Source organism: Phaseolus vulgaris, chromosome 8 (genome assembly GCF_051622355.1).
Source record: "Phaseolus vulgaris cultivar YP4 chromosome 8, ASM5162235v1, whole genome shotgun sequence".
Classification (NCBI taxonomy): Eukaryota; Viridiplantae; Streptophyta; class Magnoliopsida; order Fabales; family Fabaceae; genus Phaseolus; species Phaseolus vulgaris.
In genome coordinates, this window is record NC_143505.1 from 956,060 (window position 1) to 977,985 (window position 21,926).

The following is a 21,926-nucleotide window of genomic DNA, read 5'->3' on the forward strand; positions in this document are numbered from 1 at the left end:
TACCTCAAACTTTTATAAATAGTCAATCCTAAAAAACTATAATATATAAGAAGTCTAGCTTCAATTTTACATGTTATTAGACTTAAGCAAACCTGATAGTCCTTAACCTACTTCCATTAAAATTAAAATACTTGTTACATAAATTTGTTTGAAAAGTATATGTAAAGTAAAAGAATAAATATATTGTTTTTTTGTTATATTTAATCTCAAACTAGTATATTAAAATTTTACTTCCATAATGTAAAAACTATTAGGCAAATACTAATAAATAAAAAGAAAAACTGTTATGGAGATAGAAAAACAATTTCTTTATGATTTCATAATGTAAAATATGATTTTCAATAAAAAAAATAGTTTTAATTTGTTAAGGAGTGATATTTAGACATGCCTTTTAAATTGTATATTCGTATCGGACACATGTATCAGATATCTACACTAGTAGAATATATAAAATGTCAAATTCAAAAAATATTTGTTGAATTTTTCAAATACTATTAAAGTTCTAACACCATTTTTTAAAAATTAAATATATTAATTTTTTAAAAATTCAAACTTATTTATATTAAATTTATTATAATTATAAAAATAATAAACAAATTTTTTAAAATCAACCATAAGAAACATTTTTTATTAAAAATAAAACCTAAAACATACTTATGCATATAAATCTTTATTATTAATTTATATAATTTATAATTATATAATATATAAATATGTATTTTCATAGAAATTATACGTATTTATGTATATCCGTATCTATACTATTAAAATGTAAATAGTAAAAGTGAGAAGGGTTTTGTTGGTATATGTGCAATTGGAGTCCATAGGGACTTGGATCCGAAAACCCGTACCCGGTGATTACGTGACAAACTGTCACTCAGTCCGTCTCACACACAACAGAACGGTGCAGCGGTAGTAATAGAAAGTGGTCAGCACCAACAAACAAACTCATTTCGTTACACAATACTCCACGCGCGATTCCAAATCCCTTTCTCTCTTTCTTCAATGGCCGGAATCCGCTTGCAGCCGGAGGACTCCGACGTCTCCCAACAGTCTCGAGCGGTGGCTCTCGCCGCCTCCGATCTGGTCTCCGACGACGACCGCTCCGTCGCCGCCGACTCCTGGTCCATCAAGAGCGAGTACGGCAGCACTCTCGACGATGACCAGCGCCACGCCGACGCCGCCGAAGCTCTCTCCAACGCCAACCTTCGACCTAACTCCGATTACAGGTTTTCCTCTCTCTCTCTCTCTATATATATATATATATGTATATATTCTCTCTCACTCACTCACGCACGTTCGTGCCTTGCTCTGGTGAATACGAGATTGTATCGAATTAATTGGAATTTGTGTTTTGTGAATTGCTGCTCTGTGGACCGGACTGTGTCGAAGTTGATTGCTAATTCGTTGATTGCATTTTCACTTCCTCGGATTTTGTTATGATGTGAGATTGCAAATTCGTGAATACTCATACTGTGAAATTAAAACTTGTTGGTTAGCTCTGAGCGAAATAATTTGAATTGATGTTAGGAGGAGGAGGAGGACGTTAGTGAAGTAGAATGTTAAGATCTGGTTCGTTTGGTTTTTGGCATTTGATTTTAGGGGAGCGACGGTGGTTTATATTTGTTGTCCGCTGATAATTTACGGATCTGATCTGAATCTTTGTAACCGTGAGGACTTTGGGAATTTGGAGTTTGTTTTTAGGATTTACAGTTGAGAAATGGTGTTTATATGAATAAATCGTCATTCTGGATTTACCAATGCAGACTGCCTTTCTTATTCCCTGTTCATTCTTGTGTGTGCAGTTCTGATAAGGATGAACCCGATTCTGAAGCGGTCTCATCCATGCTTGGATTTCAGAGTTATTGGGATTCTGCATATGCAGACGAGCTTACAAATTTTCGTGAACATGGTCATTCTGGTGAAGTCTGGTAAATAAAACTTCGATTGCGTAATTTGCTTTGCTGGTTTACATGACTTCGGTGTAGATGTTAACTGTGATTTTAAGTGGTGGAGAATTATAGTGCTTTTTCTGATTTTGGATCACCACGATTACATGTATTATGATTATATTCCTGTGTTTGAAAAGACGGATGGACATTTTAATGTAGGAACTTGTGGAAGGTATCAGAATAAGTTGGAAATATTATTTTGCATCATTTTATACCTTGAGTTTGAGTTTCTCTGCTTCCCCTCAGTGAGGGAGAAATTTGTTTGTTGGAATCACTACTTCATATTTTTCCAGTCTAGCCTATAATTTTGAGAATCTATACCTGTATTCCTTAACATATTAAAGAAATATGGATTCTCTTTTGCCTTTTATTAAAGTTTATTTGAACTTGTCAACTTCTATGCAGTGGTGCATTTATGTACAATTTGTTGGAAGTGATGCATTATTTTGGTTTTCATACCAATAATGTTTAGTTTTTTTTTTCTCTTTTATTTTCCATATGTGTAGGTTTGGAGTTGATGTGATGGAAATTGTTGCATCTTGGACAAAAGCCTTGTGTGTTGAAATTTCTCAAGGTCGCATACCAAATGATGTTGATGCTGTTAAGGCCGAAGCTGGTGAACTAGATGATAAACTTTTGTCTAGTTGGAGCGTATTAGACATTGGGACTGGCAATGGTTTACTTCTTCAAGAATTAGCTAAACAAGGGTATGGTTTCATGTTTAGCCATATTTCGGTAACAACCACTAATATATGTGTGTGAGTGTGTCAATAAATGAAAAAATATATTTCTAAATAACCGCAAAGGCCATTGTCTTTCTCTACTCTAATTTTGCAGCTACAATATTTTACCATCTTTTTTCTCTTCTCTAGACAAAAATTTGTCAGTGCCTTGTTCTATTTGTTGGACAGCAGAAAGTCTTACTATCTTGTACCAAATAAAGATGTGAAAACTTTTTGAATGATAATTTCTCGATGGTAAAGGTAATAAATGGTTTATAATAAATACTTTATAAAAATATATGAAAATTTAATTAAATACTTGAATCAAATCAATCCATATAATATAAGCTCATGGTCATGCATACCAGTGAAGCTATAAGGATGATATTTTTCTATACAAAAATCGTTTAAAAGTAATCTTATCCAGTTCATGATTATTTTTTTTAAAGGAAATGAATTGAATGACTAAAATGAAAATTTAGGGATGTGTGTGTGTGTCCAAAACCTCACTGGTTAAACATTGATAAGAAAGTTTCTCGGAATGAAACCAAATTTTTCTCTCTCTAGCTTCTTGCAATTCTGTATATAGGTTGTGAAGAGATGTCACAAGCATCTTATTAAGAAAAATCTTGCTATTTTTCAGGTTCTCTGATTTAACTGGGACTGATTATAGTGAAAGGGCTGTCAACCTTGCCCAAAGCCTTGCTAATCGTGATGGATTTTCCAATATCAAATTTTTGGTATGTTCTACTTTTAGTGTTTGTGAATATGCATATGCATCTCTAAATGCATAGTTTTGCTGAACTATTTCCTCGTGTATCCCAAAGGTAGTAGATTAGTAGTATCTGAGATTATTTGTTTAGCATGCCAAACATATATTGCTGTACTGTTTATAAGTGAACATCACAATATCCGGCTATTCCCCTTGATTTTTGATTCTCAATCCTAATACTGCGAGTATTTTTCAGCAAACTTACAAACTGAAATGATGATATGCAATTTTGAAAAGTCTGGATTATGGGCAACCTCTATAAGCTAGGTGACATAGTTCCACCTTTGGCCATTTGAATCACACTGCTTGCTCTATTCTTTTGCTGTTTCTTAGTTTGATCAATTTGTTTGGGACCCTCAATACTAGAATAAATCAGTTGGATCTTTGTTTTCTTTGTTATTTCCTCCATTTGCTGTTGTAATTTGTACATACATCTACCATACCCTTTTCATTGTACTTGATTTCTTGAATTGTTGGTATCTTTTTCATCAAAGTTACCACCAGTCTTCAACGTCAGGACTTAATCTGCAACTGCATGCCCTTTACATTGACCTGATTTCTTGAATTGTAACATACCCATTTTCATCAAGTATCACCAGTTTTGCAATACTTTATTACATAAGTTACACAGGCTTTATTAGCTTAGCTATTGGCTAGCATATATTCTAATATATTCGTAACACTTTTATCATATTTCATTATGTTTTGTTGTATTTGATAAATTGCATTTGTTTTGACCTTGGCATCCCTGTTCTGCATACAAGACTCTATCTTTACATTCTTGAAATGTCTTGTGCCTAATACATTGGTTTTAACTATTTTAAGGTTGATGATGTCCTCGAGACAAAGTTGGAACAAGAGTTTCAGCTTGTCATAGATAAAGGAACGCTCGATGCTATTGGATTGCATCCTGATGGTCCTGTCAAGAGGTAAAGAAAGTACTCATTTCTGTCGTAAGTCTATTGGAATGATGTTATTTTGCTTTATCAAACTGTGTTTAACATTGCTTTCCTGCTCATACTTATACAATAGTCTAGTTTGCATGGTACCGAGGAATTATATTATTGCTTTCTTAATTTCAGGATGATGTATTGGGATTCTGTTTTGAGGTTGGTTGCTCCTGGTGGAATACTTGTAAGCACTTCAAAATTCATTCAAATCTGATGTTGAATGTTTAAATTTACTACCTAGTTGTGGGGTCTTGTGGGTCATGGCATGAACTGTACCTATTACTAAGTGGTATTTATTCATTAAATTATTATTGATCTTTATCTCTTGTTTACTCGCTATCTTCCTCCCAAATTCCCGTGTTCGTGATATAGTTGCAGCAGCTCTTACTACTTAATAATGCTTGTCGTTTTGAACTTTCTGCTTGTTTGTTGTAAGGTGATCACATCATGTAACAGTACAAAGGATGAGTTGATACAAGAAGTGGAAAGTTTCAACCAACGAAAAATTTCTTCTGCTCAAGAACTTGAGGCAGGGAAGGACGAGGAATCGTGCAGAGAGCCCCCATTTCAGTATGTAAGTCATGTCCGCACATATCCGACATTCATGTTTGGTGGATCCGTAGGCTCCCGTGTTGCTACCGTGGCATTCCTTCGGAAATGAATATGCCTGTCATTTTCACTCATGATTTAGGACTCTGGTCAAATGGATTTGAAGTTGTGTGTGCGTAATAGGTAGATGCTTGTTCCTGACTTGTTTTTTGTCAGAGCGGTAAATAGTTTTACAAGATTTCTGTACCTTTGTCCTTTCGTTTGGGTGCATAGTTGCTCTCATTCGGAGTTTATACTTTACATTAGAAATGGGAAATACAACTAGTTCAGCGTGGCAAAAAGTTATGTTACTGCGGTTCTTTTGTTACTTGATTAAATTAGGTCGATGAAACAATATAGAATGAAAATTTCTGAAAACCCTCTAAATCATTTTACTGATTTTCTCATTTCCAAAGCATTGATTGAATTTATTATTTATTTAACACTTTTTTTAACAAAGAAGTAGGAGGATTTGTAGAAAGAATGGTTAGAAAATATAATATTTAATTTTATTCAATGGTAGAGTTTTACTTCGCACCAACAAATTCGTGACAATTTATTTACATTCTTTAATTAATTAATCCAGGATTTTTGAAAGGAAGATATGATATTAATATATAATTTTTTTTTCTTTATGATGATTCTATTTGGACAACTTTCTCTGAAAGTATTTTTATGAAAAAATTCTATTTTTCTTAAATCGAAATTAGTTTGTATATGTAAAAAAAAATAAACTTTTTTAAAGAAGCCAAATGACTTTAACTTATTGAACTAGCAAAATACACTTTTAAGTTAGTGTGTGTGGTGTTGAAATAGGAAGCTAAACAACATTTAGAATTCAATTCAATCCCTTTTTCTCAAGCGTACTAGCGAATTAGGTTTAGGAGGTATTACACACGTACATATATATTAAAATTAATAAGTAATAGTGGCATATAGTAATAAAAAATAATATTGAAATACTAATAATTTAAAATTTATATAAATTAAGTAATAATATGAAAATTAATATTAATAAATATAAGTTAATAAATGTTATAGATCGAATAATGTTAATTAAAATACCCAAGTTAATTATTGAAGAATTAATACCTAAATTTTTTTATCAATGCATTAGCAAAAGTAGAGGAAAATATTAAAATAAAGATGATTTAAGGTAATATAATAAAGGCAATAGTTAGTTAGATAAGGTAATAAAGTTTATCTTAACAATATTGCAACTGATATTGGAATTATTTTAATTTAACTTTAATCTTCGCTTTTTCAATCTATTAAATCAAATTTAAAATTTGATGCGTACGTTTATAAATATTATATTATAAAAACTAAATAAATACAAAATTATAATCGCGTAGTATTATTTAAGTTCCTATGTATCAACATCCTTACAACTAATTATATATATATATATTAAAAACTATTTTTTATCAATATTACCTTTAGAAAAAAAAACCAATAATTTTTTAATTAGATCAATTTTATATTACTTAATATAAAAAATTTATTTAATATTTATCATCTCACAAATCTGAAAATGTAATAGTATTTTGACCTCCTATTATATTTTTTAATTAATTAAGGAGTTAAAAAGAGTAAGAAATGGAGGCAATAAACCTTAAGAACGAAACCTCCTCCACTCACCACAACTCAATCCCAAACAAACCCCAATTTCTTCATTTCCTGCAACATTCCTCTATGGTTATGGCATCAATTTTGTCCTTATCTCTTTCCGTCCCCAATTCTCAATCTCTGGTAAGCTATTTCTTCTTTCTTTTCCCATTTCCATCACCGCACTCACCAACAATTGCGCTTTCTCTCAGGACCCCAACAAAATCTCCCATTCATCTTCCTCTGGTGCGTTCAATTATCGTTCCACTCATTAAGACTCTTCACTATGCTCCACTCTCTTTCTCATTTATACTAACTTTTCAGCAGGCAGAAGCAACACCAGGAGTGAAAGCTGTTGCTCTGCGCCATCGTTCCAACGAAGAAATATATTTCTCTCTTCCGTAGCCATTGTTGCCGGAACCTTGTGCAGCACTTCAGTTCACCAAATCGCTTTGGCCGCTGAATTTGCCGATAGTAATAACTCTATAAAACTCAACCGTGTCCATTTTCATTTTTGAATATGATGATGCTACTGTTACAATTATAATTATAATAATAACAAGGTTAAACATATAATTTATTTGTATTAAATCAGATAAAAAATAATTAGTTGATATTAACGAACTTAGAAACTATTTATTAATAATAAAATTAATTTAAATATCTATAATTTTATAATATTTCAAATAATATCTAATTTTGAACCTTAATTAAATTGGTCTATCACATTTTTAATTTAGTTAGCACCTCTATACCAAATTTAAAATGTGCTGTATTAAAAATGTATAAAGGAATGCATAAAGTAGTGACGGTGACAATAACCTAATCGATCATAATTTACACGTATCCTATTTAGTAAGTTTTAAGAATACGGACCAAATGGAGAATTGGCAATTTTTTAACCAAATAATATATATGACATTGTTGTGCTGCGTTGAGCCATGTAGAAAGTATAAGATAAGAAGTAGCATGGCGAAGACTTGCAATGTGATCTAGAATTTGTGTATACAGTGCCAGCTCTTAGAGGGAAGGATTATGGCAAGACAAAAATGCGATACCCAGACTATACTGAAACTGAATCAGGACTCCAATATAAGGTGATGTAGTAGTAGTAGTAGTTGTACATACTTTATTGGTTGATTAAGATGTTTTCTGTTATTAAAGTTTTTATTAATTTATGTACATCAAGAATACAGGACTTGCGACCGGGGAATGGCCCCAAACCCAAGATGGGAGAGACCGTAGTGGTAAGGCACTGAGACGTTTTGGCATTTTTTTATTTTAATTTTTTGTTACAGTTGATTGGTTAGAAATTTGAAGTCTTATATAGCCTGTTATGAAAAGGTTATAACACTCAGCGTCAAAATTGCTTTGGTGCTCTAGAGTCTAGAGATAGCAAACTTTCTTGGTTCACTGAAATGATTTCATTTGTATGGGATAGCTTTTTGGCAGATTTGACAACTTAATTGAATAACTCATTTCTTCAAGTGTAGTTTGCTTAAAAAATTATTGAGTTCAAAAAATATGGATAGAAAAAATGAAAAAATAGTGTTTGATTAGTTTTGAATGGCAAGATTTACAACTGAACACCCTGCAATTATTTTGCAACTGCAAGGGATCCACATATTTTAAACAGTTGTTCTCCCTTCTAATTAAAATAATTGAAACAACTTTGGGCTTTCAATTCCATCCAGGTTGATTGGGATGGCTACACCATAGGTTATTATGGCCGCATATTTGAAGCACGGAATAAAACCAAGGGCGGTTCCTTTGAGGTATGAAATTTGCATTTTATAAATCAATACTGTAGGTTTGATTGATTATTACACACCTATTCTGCTATTTTTCTATCATGCAGGGTGATGACAAAGACTTCTTCAGATTCAAAATAGGTTATAATGAGGTGAGAGACCTCATCATTTAATGATTAAACTAGTGTTCCTTGCAACTTTAGTAGGATCTTTGTTATACATTTTGAATACTATATCATGAACAATGTTTACGTTTTTTTGCTTCTATGTATGGACCCAGTGATGCAGGATGTGCTAGGGTCATAATTAAATTGCTATTTCTTATGTGAACTAGTTTTATACTTGACATTCTTTTTAGTAATTTTGTATTCCAACCGTTGGAAATGGGGTTTAGGATTTTCTCCCAAGTAACTGATATAATGTAAAAGAAAGATCTTTATTGAAACCCCTTTTTGCAAATGAGTATCAGCTCCTTGTGTTTCTGTTGTTTTGGAACTCTTTTGTCCATGTACTACACTTCCACAACATCCTGTAATGGCATTGTTTGGTTCCACTCTTATAACAAAATTATGAGTGATATAATATGTTTTTTCACCAGACCACAAGGTGCTCCCGTGCCATATGACTGTAGGACTAAATCCTTGTTGGGCATTGGCTTCCCCTGTTCACAAGATCCTTTCAGTGGGTGCCATATAACTTGTTTTTGTATACCTTTTTTTTTCAAATGAATTCATCATAATTGTTAATTCACTATAATTACCCAGTCCCTTATCAAAGCAAATAGATCCTTGGTTGAAAAAATAATTCCTTGTCTGCCTTGAAATGTTTCTTAGTTATATCCTCTACATGAATTACTACCAGATGTAATGCTTTCATGTAAACCCTAAACCCTAAACTACTTGATGTAATTTCACTTTGAAATTGCCAATAGACATTACTACCAGATGCTGAGATTCGAGAATATTAAGTGCTCAATTGTGCCCTATTTTTTGGGTTCTGCATCTCTCGTTTTGTAGACAGTCCTCTTACGTACTTTGAATGTTCAGGTAATACCTGCTTTTGAAGAGGCTGTTTCGGGCATGGCTCTTGGGGGCATTAGAAGGTGCTGCGTCTAATTGCTAGAAATATTTGATGCATTCTAGAGTTGTTTTATGAACAAGTTCTTTCCTGCCATTACAATAGCCTGAACTTTATTTCTTTTGCGAAGAATAGTATTTTGAAGTACGTCTAATTGGAAAATAGCACCATGCATATCACGCCTACAATTAGCAGTTGCAAGTTCATTAAGTGTAATCTTATTTTATTGAGTTGCAACTTTGTCGATTCTAACTCTAAATTTGCGGAACATCCTGAGTTTCATTTGCTGAATTGAAATCATGAATCAGTGGAAATATTTAGTTTAGAATCTTCTATTTAAATCATTTTAATCCATCAAAAAATCTGAACACGAAAGAAAATGTAGGCAAAATGTATTTTGGGTAATTTTTTGTGCGGAAGTAAATGTACAGGGAGAAAGATGCAAATTTCATTATGTTTGTGGATGTAGGATAATTGTGCCCCCAGAAATTGGATATCCTGAGAATGATTTCAACAGGGGTGCCCCAAGACCAACAACATTCTCGGTAAGAAGTGAATGTTTATGTTCATCCACTATCTGAATGGATTATGAGCAAGATGTAATGCAAATATATTTTACAGGGCCAACGAGCCTTGGATTTTGTGTTGAGGAATCAAGGGTTGATAGACAAGACTCTCTTGTTTGATATTGAGCTGTTGAAGATTGTTCCGAATTGATTGTCCAAATTCTAAATTGACTCTCAAATATTATCGTCAGAACAGTGAGGTTAGTTTCCCTGTCTTGAGCATGAAGAGTCTCAATTGACTTCAATTTTTAATGCCTTATTGCTAATTGTAGTAACGTTGTAGGTCTACCAATCTACAGAGGATGCATGGAAACCACTGTTCTGGCCTCGGGAATAGATGCTATGAGTTGTAAGTATATTGTGGTCCTGGTTGTTGGTGTCAACAGCAATAGTAACATATGAAGCATACAAAGTAATTCTTCCCCAACTATTGCAAAGTTAAATATACCGTATGGTACTGTAAGTACATGGAATGGATCATCATATGATCAAATACAAATTAGAAGTGGTTTGCATAAAAGGATTGCATGACTGCAAAACAATAGCTGTCGTGATGGCTACTACAACTTTTATTTATCCGTTTCTTTAATGTTCATAAAATTATAATATATAAGTGAATATAATTTTTTATTTTAATATATCGGTTCTGAAAGGTTGAGTTATATTTTGAAGCTTATTTCTTAAAATATCTTTTGGAACATATTATAATAAAGCTAATTGGGTCTAAATTGTCATTTGCTATAGGTTCCTTCTCAATTCTTGATGTTTTTTTGTCTGTTTAAGGAAATGTATTAAAGGTTTCAAAGGGTGTAAAAATATGATTAATTATAATATATATGGAGAACTAAACACTATCTAACAATAATTAACTTTTTTGTTGTTGTGGAATTGGTATAAATTGTTGATATTGCAGTCTCCCTGCTACTTGGAATGTCCCTTTCGTGTCCCGTCATCCTCTACTCCATTCTGTGTGCCTTATACAATTTTAGAAGAGGTTATTGGAAGGATGTGTAATCAATTCTGTGTATACTTATAACTTATGAGACTCTTTAAAATGTATGTGTGTCCATAGTAGATTAGTAGAGTATTTAATTTAAAAATTATTTATTAGATTTTAAATAATTTTAACACAGTTTTAATATAATTTAAAATAAATACATTATTTTTTAAAAACTTAAATTTATAGTATAAATTTTTATTATAATTATAAAGATTTTTTTAATCACATGAAAAAATATTTTTTTTCAGAAAAACTGAAACGTACATATAAATCTTTATAAATAATTTATAATTATATAATATATTCTACGTATATTTGTGTCAAAGACCAAAAATCAAAATATAAAAAATCTAAAAGAGTTTACACACGAAAAACTGAACCCTAGATTAATTTTACATCAAAGGTTTTAACGTAGTTATAATCGTATCAACTCATTAACATAACCATTCTAAAAAATAAGGAAATACACATTAACAAATTTGTTTATTTTAAAACATGTAAAAATAACTCGTTAAGATTAGTCTAATTTTGAATTCAATTTATAAAGAAAAAATGAGTAAAAATTGTAAGGAATCGGTAAGATCGAGAATGGTAATATATATAAAAATATGTAAACAGATTGAAGGATAATATTTATTATTTTTATTTATTTATTTTCATTATTTGGAGGATAATATTTTTAATTTTCTGAAGCATGGCTCCAAAATTTACGTGGTTCTGCTCGTGCACGGTAACGTTACTCAATTCGTCTTTTCCAACAAATTGTGATTAAGTATTCAAAAACGACACCGACATTTGGATTTTGTGATTGCATTTGGTGAATCTACATCAAATATAATTAAACAAAGTGATTGGACAATGTTTTGAAAACTAATAAAATCATAACATTTTGACCTTTCTTTAAATAAATGTTTAAACAAATTAGGGTTTGAGAACTCATATGGATCAAAATAAGTCTCTAAACTATATAAATTTTTACAAATTATTCTTCTTTTTTAAATCTATAACTTTTGTCTTTCCTAATCCTTTAACAAGAGCAAATTACAAAAATATATTAACTTGTTATTTTTATGCATAATAGTGACATCAAAATTTAGATTTAATAAAATATTACATAAACTATACAAAAATTTCATTTGCTAAATTGATCCCACTATATATCAAAATACATTAACTAAGCAGTACATATTGATGAAATATTTGTAGTATTTTTACGAAAACTTATTATACATATAAATACACATTAAATAATGGCATTTTTATTGTCAAAAATTGTAATATAGACTATTAGAATGGTCAAACTAAAGTGGATTTTAATTATATAAAATAAACCTTCAGTCTATAGAGAGAGAAAATGTCAAATTATATTAAGGGCATATGTAGTAGTTGTTAAACCATCCAATGATTTTCAATTATAAGTTATTAACAAAGAGCAATGATCTACTTATCATTATTTTTATCTAATTCTTTTTATTAGTAAAGAATAAAAAAATTAAACAAAATATTTATGGGATGAAAACAAAAAAAAATCTTATGAAATGATCATATATTATTAATATATCCTCGATTTATAGCCCAACCTTCATAGCATTTATATCATTATTTTTTTAACCATAGAAAAATCAAAGAGAACCCATTGCACATAATGATTGTGATATAAAGATGATCTCATATAACGATTAAAATCCACTCTATGAAATTATATCGGACTTTTAACTTATGTTCATCTTGTTTTTAACGAATTAATCTTGTTTTCAACGGATTAAATCTCCTCCAAAGTGATTCATATTGAGAGTCGTCTCCATAACAAATTTTTTCCCAAATCTTTCAAGCATTATAACAATTGTATCAAAATATATATAGAACACTACATGCAGTGAAAACAAGAAGATCCCTAATAATTAAAACTCCTCAACTTAACACTAATAAATCAAAATTAACTTTTATTTAATAATTTTTTTTATTATAAGATAATTAATAGAAGTTATAAATCTAATCATTCCATTATTACTGGAGAAAGAAGTTTTTCACACCTTTAATCAAAATCAAATCTACATGGTGATGGTGTTTGAGATACCATGAATCAAATTGGTGATGGTGTTTGAGATACCATGAATCATATGAACAAATCATGATCATAAAATGTGTTAAATTTCCAAATGGAAAGTTGTTGAAGCCTATAATACGATCGAATATTAATGCAGTTATGTGTGGTGCATCAAGTGAAGACACCAGAGTGAGTTTTTTTAAGGGAATTAGGGGCTTAAACTTCAAAGACAGCAAAGAACAAGAAAAATGTCAGAAATTATGAAACAAAAAGTATATATTGTTTCGTAAACTTCAACAATTGAAGTCGCATTAATTGGTAGCTGCATGCAGCTAGCCACCATGTGTGTGAGCTTCAGACAAAACTCTTTGGCACAGTTGTTAATCTCCTGTGACAGTGTAATGTTATCATATTATTATTATTATTTCATATTCGACAGCTACTTACACAAAAACCATCATCCTCTTAATATACGTACAACTCCTTAAAAACCAAATACCTTAAATACTCAGAAAAACTAATAATTAATCATATATTCTCTGAACAATACTCTTTGAGAAAGGGGTTGTTGAATTGTTCCTTATGCATTTGTCATGAGAATTACAAAAATGAGTCTGGGAGTATAATTCCACATAACGAATTTTTAGTTGCTCTCTGGTCCTTAAGTCAGTAAAAACATAAAAATGGTATTTTTAATCATATAAGAGTATGACATAATAATATTGTACTTTGGAACGAATATTTATAAATTAATCAGGTGGTATCATCTGAGTGGACCATTATGAGTAATTTAGATTAATCACATAATTGTTATTTATTATTTCATAAATAACTGTTCATTGTTTAAGCTCATTGATTAGGTTCTTTTACTCATGATGGTCATCGATGACAATAAAGACTCGATTACCATCTTCCGAACTCTTTAGCATTCTCAATTTATACATATTTTTATTTTAATCCTAGACTTATTTTTATAGTTTTAGAAAGGGATTACTATTATTATTTACCATTCACTGATTACTTTAAAAAAAATATTTATGAAGACTAAAATCAGTATATTCCTTTAAAATAGTAAAATTAAAATGTATCGCAATTTGCCCTGACTAAAAACATGTTTTGAGGAAGATTTAAAAATATTTTAACTTTTTAAAACTTTGCAATATTATGAAAAATATCAGGGGTGGGTTGATAACAAAACAATAATTTGACTGAGTTATCAGAATTCATTTGTAAGTTTAGAAATTGCACTTAGTGTGGCCACAAAAACAAAGAATTGTTCTTAAAAGGCAGATATGAAGCAGAGGATGTGTCCATCTGAGTTTCGTCAACGACGTTATAGGGTTCGATTATTACGTAAATCACAATATATATATATATAAGCAATGTCGTGTAATTTGTCGTTAGAATCAATCAACGTATTCGAGATATATCAGTTTTGAAGTTTTTGAGTTCTATAATGATTTTATCTTTAAAAATACATCGATAAATTAAGAGAAAAAATATATTTAAACTATCATTGATTTCAACTCTTTAATACAATGTGAGATTATATTTATTGAACGAAAATGCTTTGTTTTATGAATAGAATATGAACATTTATAATAGTTAAAGTTACATTCGGTGGAGTATATTTGTTTGGGTGAATAAAATTGTGGACGTTAAGGTGATGAATGGAAATTATCTTCTTTAAAGAAGGGAGCATTGTCGTTTATGTATGGCAACTACCTAAAAGTAAAGGACCCGTGAGAGCCATTAAAGAAGATAAATAACACAAAATTGTCGTTTATATATGGTCATATATAACTAAGGACGAGGTGTTGCCTCCTCAGAGGAAAAGCTCTATGCACGTTTTAAATTATGGCGTCTTTCAAACTCCATACACTTAATCTTGCAAATTTTGTCTTTAATTATATGTTATTATCTCTGATGTTCGGACACACCTTTTAAATAGTGTGTTTGTGTCAGACACACATATTCAACACTGATACTCGTACGACACTGGTAAGATATATATCGGTGAAGTGTACAATTTAAAAAATATTTATTGAATTTCTGATAATTATAACACGGTTCTAACACACTATTAAAAAAAAGAAATATATTAATTTTTTAAAAACTTAAATTTATTGTATAAATTTTTATTATGATTATAAAAATAAGGAACAAATCATTTTAAATCAGTCATGAGAAACATCTGCTAAAAAAAACTGAAACATATATGTGCATATAAATCTTTATTGTCAATTTATATAATCCATAATTAAATGATATATAAATCTTTGTTTCCGTGATATTTTAAAAATTATACATATCTCCGTATCTGTATCGTATCAGTATTGTGTGAGTGGACACGCTACATAAGTCAATAATATATCACATATATAGTTTTTTAAAATCTCGTAATTTTTGGAAAGAGAAAATCTTTATGTCTTCCAAAAGTTGAACAAAACGTGATGGGAAAAATCTAGAAATATAAATAAATTATGGTTGAGGGGAGATAAGTTAACCTTATTTTCAAAAGAATCTAAATAATGACAATATAGAAGTATTAAAAACATCTTTTTACACTGTTGCTTTACCGTGATGATGTTTTAAATTATTTACATCAATGACGTTACCATTATCGGATGAAATAATACTCAGTCAATATATAAAATACTAAAATTATAAAGAATTATTTTTTATATATTAATTTATATATATATATATATATATATATGCAAAGAAAATTGAAGTAACCAAGACTTTCTTACATTCGACAAAGCTCCCTCGCTGCTTGAAACTAAATTGATTTTGTTGGTTGTGCAAATCATCTATAATTGTTATAGCTTATTATATACAAGCTTAAGGAGATGGCAAAGAACTCCATGAAAAGAGATGTCTTTAAGTGTTAAAGACACTTTTTTTTTAAGTAACACATGTACTTTGGTAAAATTTTAAGAATTATAAAACTATGTGTTCGTACAAAGTATTCTTGTTGGAACGGAGTGTTCATCATTTGTTACGGGTTCTTGGTTTTCGACCTTCTGTTTTCAATCTTCAATCTTGTTATCACTTTGGTCTTTTGGGTAGGAGTATTTGCGATAACACTTTGATGTTCAAGTCAATTTTAAGGATAGGAGTGTCGAAAGTTCTAGGATTAGAGTTTTATTACCATATCCTTGAGGGATGACTTCTTATCTATAGGTATAATGTGTCATGTACTAATACCGCATAATATTTATTTAATGGTGATACTTAATTAATCTGAGATGTGGGACAACATGATTGAGAGACCCACTGATCGAGTGCTTACGTGTACACGGGTATTCGACCTCTTAAAGTTAATCAATAATAAAAAAGTATATTTAACATTTCTTGAAATCTTCCAAGTTGTCCTCAACTATCAAGTTTGTGAGTGTAATCTTATATTTTTTTTACTCTTTTAAACAAACAAATTTAAATATTGAAATATTTTGCCTTCTTTCATGAGAATGTGATTCTTTTAGAGGATTAATGTAATTGTATTATGTTGTGTCCATGTCTCCTGTTTCGTCTATGTCAATCTAGTTGATATGTAGTATGTCTTGGATTTCTAGTTAGTTGGGTATTAAAAAGTTTAACCTAGGTTTTTCTGTATAAAAGTTGAGACACCTGAAGTGTCTTGTTTTATTTTATTTATTTTTTGTTGATAAAGAAAATGAATTACTTTCGTGTGCCTTTGTTTTAAGAATAAAAAGGAATTGAGCAATGAATGATGAATAAAAAATTGAAATTCATTAAAAAGGGTAGCAATAACTAAAACAATTGTAATCCCCTCAATTTCCATGGCACAATGCAATGGATGGACAAAAGAAAAAACCAAACATTCTTGAACTCTATACATTTACACATAATAAATTTATAAAAATAAAAATTGCAGACGAACAAGTAGGGAAAGAAGACAAATGAAGAGTGTTCCACCAAAGCAAGTGAGACCAAGAGTACCACAAACCAAACCACTGAACTCCATTAAGCTTATTAACTCTTTGCTTCCTTTGGTTTTGTGGTTAGAAAGTGAGACATAGTTCCAACCATTTTGAGATTTGCAACACCTTTCCAATCTTTCCTTCACCTTCACCATCTCTATCCTCTTCTTCAGAACATTCAAATTCGCATCTATGTTGATCGATCTCTCTGATCATTCATCATCATCATTATCAGTATCATTATCATCATCATCGTTATCATTAGTATCAATATCATAGGATTATTATTATTATTCCAAATGAGATTACTAACCATAAGAACCAAAAGAAAAGAAAAAAAAGAAGAAAAAGATAGTGAGATTATTACCTTCATCTTGATAGTTTTGAACTTTGATCACTAGATGTGTATTGTTTCTCTTGAGATATGACCTTCTTGGTTGAAGAGAAAAGAAAGAAGGGAGAGAAGCAGCCATGTGAGTTTGGTAGAATAAAGAAAAATGGTGGAAGGTATTTATGGGTTTGTTAGGGTTGTAGGTACCCTTTTAGTTCTCTTATAGGACACTAGAAAAGGGTGTTTTAGGGGTCAAGAATGAAGGTGCAATGGCATGCTTTGAGGAAAATGATTTGATTTATAATATAATAAGAGAGATAAAAAAATAAAAAAATGCATATTGAACTAGGTAACGCGTACGTGAAGAGGAAAGGGTGTGGGAAAAGTCATGCTTGCAATTAATAAATGCTAATCACACCTTCACTTTGGTGTTATCTATTCATGGATTAGTTCAAGTGACCGGCTTAATTAACTAATCATTTTTGTTTTCTTCTCTCAACACATTACCCATGCATGCACACTTTTATTTTTCATTCAATTATATAATTAACCAATTCTATATCCTATGTTTCATATCTTTCATAATATATATCATGCAAAGTATTTATTTTGAAACATATGTGTATTTTAAATATTTATTATTATGATTTTTTACCATATGAACTAAGAAATGAAGCTCCATGCTTATTTTATCAGCAAAGAATTAAATAAATAAAACAGAGCATTCAGGATGCTCAAACCCTTATACAAAATCTATACGACGTTCCTACTTTATCATAAACATTTCACCGGCTAAACTTTAAGTTTTTCCACCTAAGTCCTTCAACAAAATAAACACAACAAAAAAAAAGAGAACTATTCAATATTATCGCATGCATTAGCTATATGAAGTTTAAATTCTTAGGACAAAACAAAATAAAAAAAAATCAACAAACTGATCCAAATTGTAATAAACAAAATTTCAAATTTAGTTAATGTGTAATATTTGTCATTCTTCAATCTATCAGGTCGACCTTTGCGCTAAATGCATTTATCGAACCATTCTTCTTTTCTTTTCCTCTGGTGTCGACCTTTGCGCTAAATGCATTTATCGAATCATTCTTCTTTTCTTTTCCTCTGGTGTGTATGAATTTTGTAATATCTTGCACCAGTCTATACACGTTTCATTCATCTTACTCCCTTAAAAAAATTGTATTTTTATGAAAATACAGTGCTTGACTTGACACATTCAACATTATTCTACATTAGTTTTGACAATAGTCTTGAGAGATTTCATGAGTTTACAATACATATTTGGCAAGCTGTATTCCTTGAAAATAATACTTTGAATACAATTTGTGTATGTTTTTTTGTGTGGATTTGTCTGTCATGTTTCAATCGGCATTAGTTTTACCAAGTCCAATTTGTACCACGTTCTCTATAACAAAAAAAAAAATGTATCCCATTTACTAAGGTAGTACTCATCTAAACTATTCTCAACATTTTTTTCCTTTTAAGAAAATATGCATATTTTTTTTGTGATATTTTGGATTGAAACCATTGATTAATTTATCACATAGTTATTCAAATTAATCAATATATAATTTATAATATAGCATTTATTCAACTATAATATGATACTATTGTGTCACTGGCGCCGCTGCAAAAGAAGAGAGAGATCACTTTGTGAAAAAAACTTTTATTTTTAAAAATTCATACGCAAAAATATTATATTTATTATGAAAAACTTATTTTAGAATATATTTCATGCATTCTGGAAATTCTATCCCAGAAATTGAGTTTTGGAAATCATTTTTCATAAATTACGTTTCAAAAATCCAGGTTTGAAAATTTTATAAATTCCTTTTAAAAATTCTAGAGAGTGTGTTTTGGAAAAATTTAAAAATAAACAACCCGAAAGTCAATTTAAAGAAGAATAAAATGATTATTTTCTAAAAATTTTGGGGTGCATTAAGAAATTATAGGAGTACAAAAAGAAGTAGCCGCGACCATAAGTTAGTAGAATAAGATTTATTCAATAATTAGGTTAGACCCAACCAATTTTTTGTATTACATTTTTAAATTTGGGTTTGCGGAATATTTTTCTCTTTTTAAATATGTTCCTGTATTTTTTTTCAGAAAAAATAAAATTTAATCTGATTTTTTTTCCAGAATATATATTTTAATTTTGGAATGAAAGATAAATTTTAAAATTAATTGAGTGTAAGTTTAAAAACACTGGGTACAAGAAGCAATTCAGCTGATTCAATGAATTGTCGTTGGAGAACTTTTATTGGGCTAACTGAAGCCCACCCAAGTTAGTTTTAACTTGTATTTGAAAATTATAGCCCCACCCACGTGAGGCAGATGAATAAGTACATAATATAGATGCGCAATAAAATTTGAATTTAAGCACTGCAAATTATGTAAACCTATTTCATATTTTGCTTTATAATAATAACAATAATAACAATAATAATAATAATAATAATAATAATAATAATAATAATAATAATAATAATAATAATAATAATAATAATAATAATAATAATAATAATGTATACCTATATATAAAGTCATTTCTCACTTTACCTGTTCTATTTTTTATTTTATTTTTATTTTATATTTTATTTTATTAATTAATTTTGGTTATTTGGTTATTTGGACATTTGAACATTTTATAAATTTAGAAGTTAATAAAATAGTTTCTTAATTTTTAAATTTTATTTTATTTGTTGTCATTTAACGAAAGAGAGTGGAGAGATTAGTAAGTTACTTTTATGTTTTAAAGTGATATTTTCTATTAAATAAAAAATTCAAGATATTCTCTAAATTCTTTTCCTATTTTATCCTTACTTCATATTTTATTTTATTAATTTGTTGGTTATTTGGATATTTTATAATTTTATTTTATTTATTGTTATTGAAGTGGAGGATTGATACGTTACTTTTTGTGTTTTGAAGTGATCTCCTTTTCTATTAAATAAAAAATGGTATTTTCTAAATTTTTATTAGATAATAGTGGAGAGACAAACGGGAAATGTGGGTTAATGAAGATGTGAGTTTATGGACGGTTAACTTTATATAGGAATACTGATTGAGAAAGAATATAGAAACATCCAAAAACAAAACTATTGTCTGATGTTATTTCATATCCCGCACAAATTCAATTCCGGTGTCTCTTATTTCATAACAAATATATGTTTATCAAGGAAGAATCGAAACCTAACATTAGTCAAAAAGCAAAGTGAGTGAAGACAAAATCGAAAAGTTACAAGTTATGATGCACCACTACCTAAGCAAACGCCTTCACTGGCCACCCTTCCAACATTTAAATGCGTACACAGTCTTCCTTGGCTACCACTACCGTCAAAGTGTCTCAAAGTTCGATCAAGGAAATCCTGTCTTGTGCCCTATTCACTAAGATCTTCGAATTAGCCCGTGACTTCCGCCTCCTCAATGCTTTTGAAATCATGAGATTCTAAAACGGTGTATTGTTCTTATACATTTCATCACGTCACTCCAGTGTGTCTTTTGCCTTCTGAATGCTTCAAAAACCCTAATTTTGAGATTCTAAAATTCTCTTCATATTTCATCTTTTTTATTTATCTTATTTTACTTTTCCTATTTCTTTAATGTATACATTTAATTTTATTTTTTTCAATAGACATTTTTAGTTTAATTTATAAAATAATAACTTCAATTTCTTTACTCATTAAGAATCACATTGTTAAAATATTAAGTTTTTCAATAATATTAAGCCTATTTAATTAAAAATAAATATAAATATAGGTAATAAAAGATTAATAAGATATTATTTAATTTGATTAAATTTTGTATTTATTTTTCAGATTTTAATATATTTAAATAATAAACGAAAAAGGATCAATAAACTGAATGATAAGATATTAATTAATTTGAATAATCGGTTTGTATATTTGATTTCAAATTTAAAGAAAAATATAAGTGATAAAACAATATGAATTGAATGATAAGATATTAAATGATAAGATATTATTTAATTTGAATAATTGGTTTTTGTATTGGATTTGGAAAAATATAATGGTTGCTAGTGGAGAGAGTGAAAGGATTGATATCTTACTTTTATGATTTAAACTAATTTTATTCACTATTTTTAAAATTAAAGATATTTATTGTGTCCTTATTTATTTGGTTTTATTTTGCGCACAGTTTCCAATATAATAAAGATTCAGATGTACAACAACACCAAAAGTTTTTATTATCTTGTATATCACTTCATGTATGAGAAGTATATATTAGTGTCTCATTCCAAATTAGTAAATAATATCAAACAATATTACATACCATAAATGTAAATAATTTACTTAATAGTAATATTTAAATACGTTGTTAGTACATATAAATTCATCAATTTTGACTTTGGTATTGTAAACTTTGTTCTCAAATATTGGTTTATAATTTTTAGAATATATATATAAATTTGTTGATTTTAAGAGTTTCTCTATATGCTAAAATGATATGTAATATTATTACGTATCAATAAAAAATAATCACTATAATCACTTATTTTTGTGTTGAACACATAATTATCTAGAGTCAGGTAATACTATGATCAAATAACAATTTTTAATTTTAAATAAATAAGAAATATTTT

General features: G+C 29.4%; 3 protein-coding genes across 7 annotated transcripts; 2 read left to right on the top strand and 1 right to left on the bottom strand.

Moving 5' to 3' along the window:
* The first annotated feature begins 791 nt into the window (after nucleotides 1–791).
* On the top strand, nucleotides 792–5,286 carry AR401 (S-adenosyl-L-methionine-dependent methyltransferases superfamily protein). Its single transcript, XM_068630029.1, has 7 exons — nucleotides 792–1,229; nucleotides 1,806–1,931; nucleotides 2,459–2,659; nucleotides 3,318–3,414; nucleotides 4,272–4,375; nucleotides 4,529–4,580; nucleotides 4,833–5,286. Exons 1-7 carry the CDS (start codon nucleotides 1,006–1,008, stop codon nucleotides 5,055–5,057), a joined length of 1,029 nt encoding a protein of 342 aa, XP_068486130.1. The 5' UTR covers nucleotides 792–1,005; the 3' UTR covers nucleotides 5,058–5,286.
* A 1,291-nt stretch (nucleotides 5,287–6,577) lies between these two features.
* On the top strand, nucleotides 6,578–10,624 carry LOC137826107 (FKBP-like peptidyl-prolyl cis-trans isomerase family protein). Of its 5 annotated transcripts, none has more exons than XM_090294224.1 (11): nucleotides 6,578–6,736; nucleotides 6,805–6,838; nucleotides 6,917–7,066; nucleotides 7,604–7,689; nucleotides 7,782–7,839; nucleotides 8,287–8,367; nucleotides 8,451–8,495; nucleotides 9,390–9,445; nucleotides 9,890–9,965; nucleotides 10,042–10,186; nucleotides 10,270–10,624. In XM_090294224.1, the coding sequence occupies exons 4-10, from the start codon at nucleotides 7,628–7,630 to the stop codon at nucleotides 10,135–10,137; spliced, it is 474 nt and encodes a 157-aa protein (XP_090150350.1). In that variant the 5' UTR covers nucleotides 6,578–6,736; nucleotides 6,805–6,838; nucleotides 6,917–7,066; nucleotides 7,604–7,627; the 3' UTR covers nucleotides 10,138–10,186; nucleotides 10,270–10,624. The 5 variants fall into 5 exon arrangements, with proteins under 5 accessions (XP_090150350.1, XP_090150349.1, XP_068488063.2 ...); XM_090294223.1 differs by having other exon boundaries at nucleotides 6,920–7,066; XM_068631962.2 differs by having other exon boundaries at nucleotides 6,587–6,736; nucleotides 7,789–7,839.
* A 6,143-nt stretch (nucleotides 10,625–16,767) lies between these two features.
* Nucleotides 16,768–17,524, bottom strand: LOC150025331 (uncharacterized). Its single transcript, XM_090294226.1, has 2 exons — nucleotides 17,348–17,524; nucleotides 16,768–17,188 (listed from the first exon to the last, which is right to left on the bottom strand). Exons 1-2 carry the CDS (start codon nucleotides 17,451–17,453, stop codon nucleotides 16,914–16,916), a joined length of 381 nt encoding a protein of 126 aa, XP_090150352.1. The 5' UTR covers nucleotides 17,454–17,524; the 3' UTR covers nucleotides 16,768–16,913.
* Nucleotides 17,525–21,926: the final 4,402 nt, after the last annotated feature.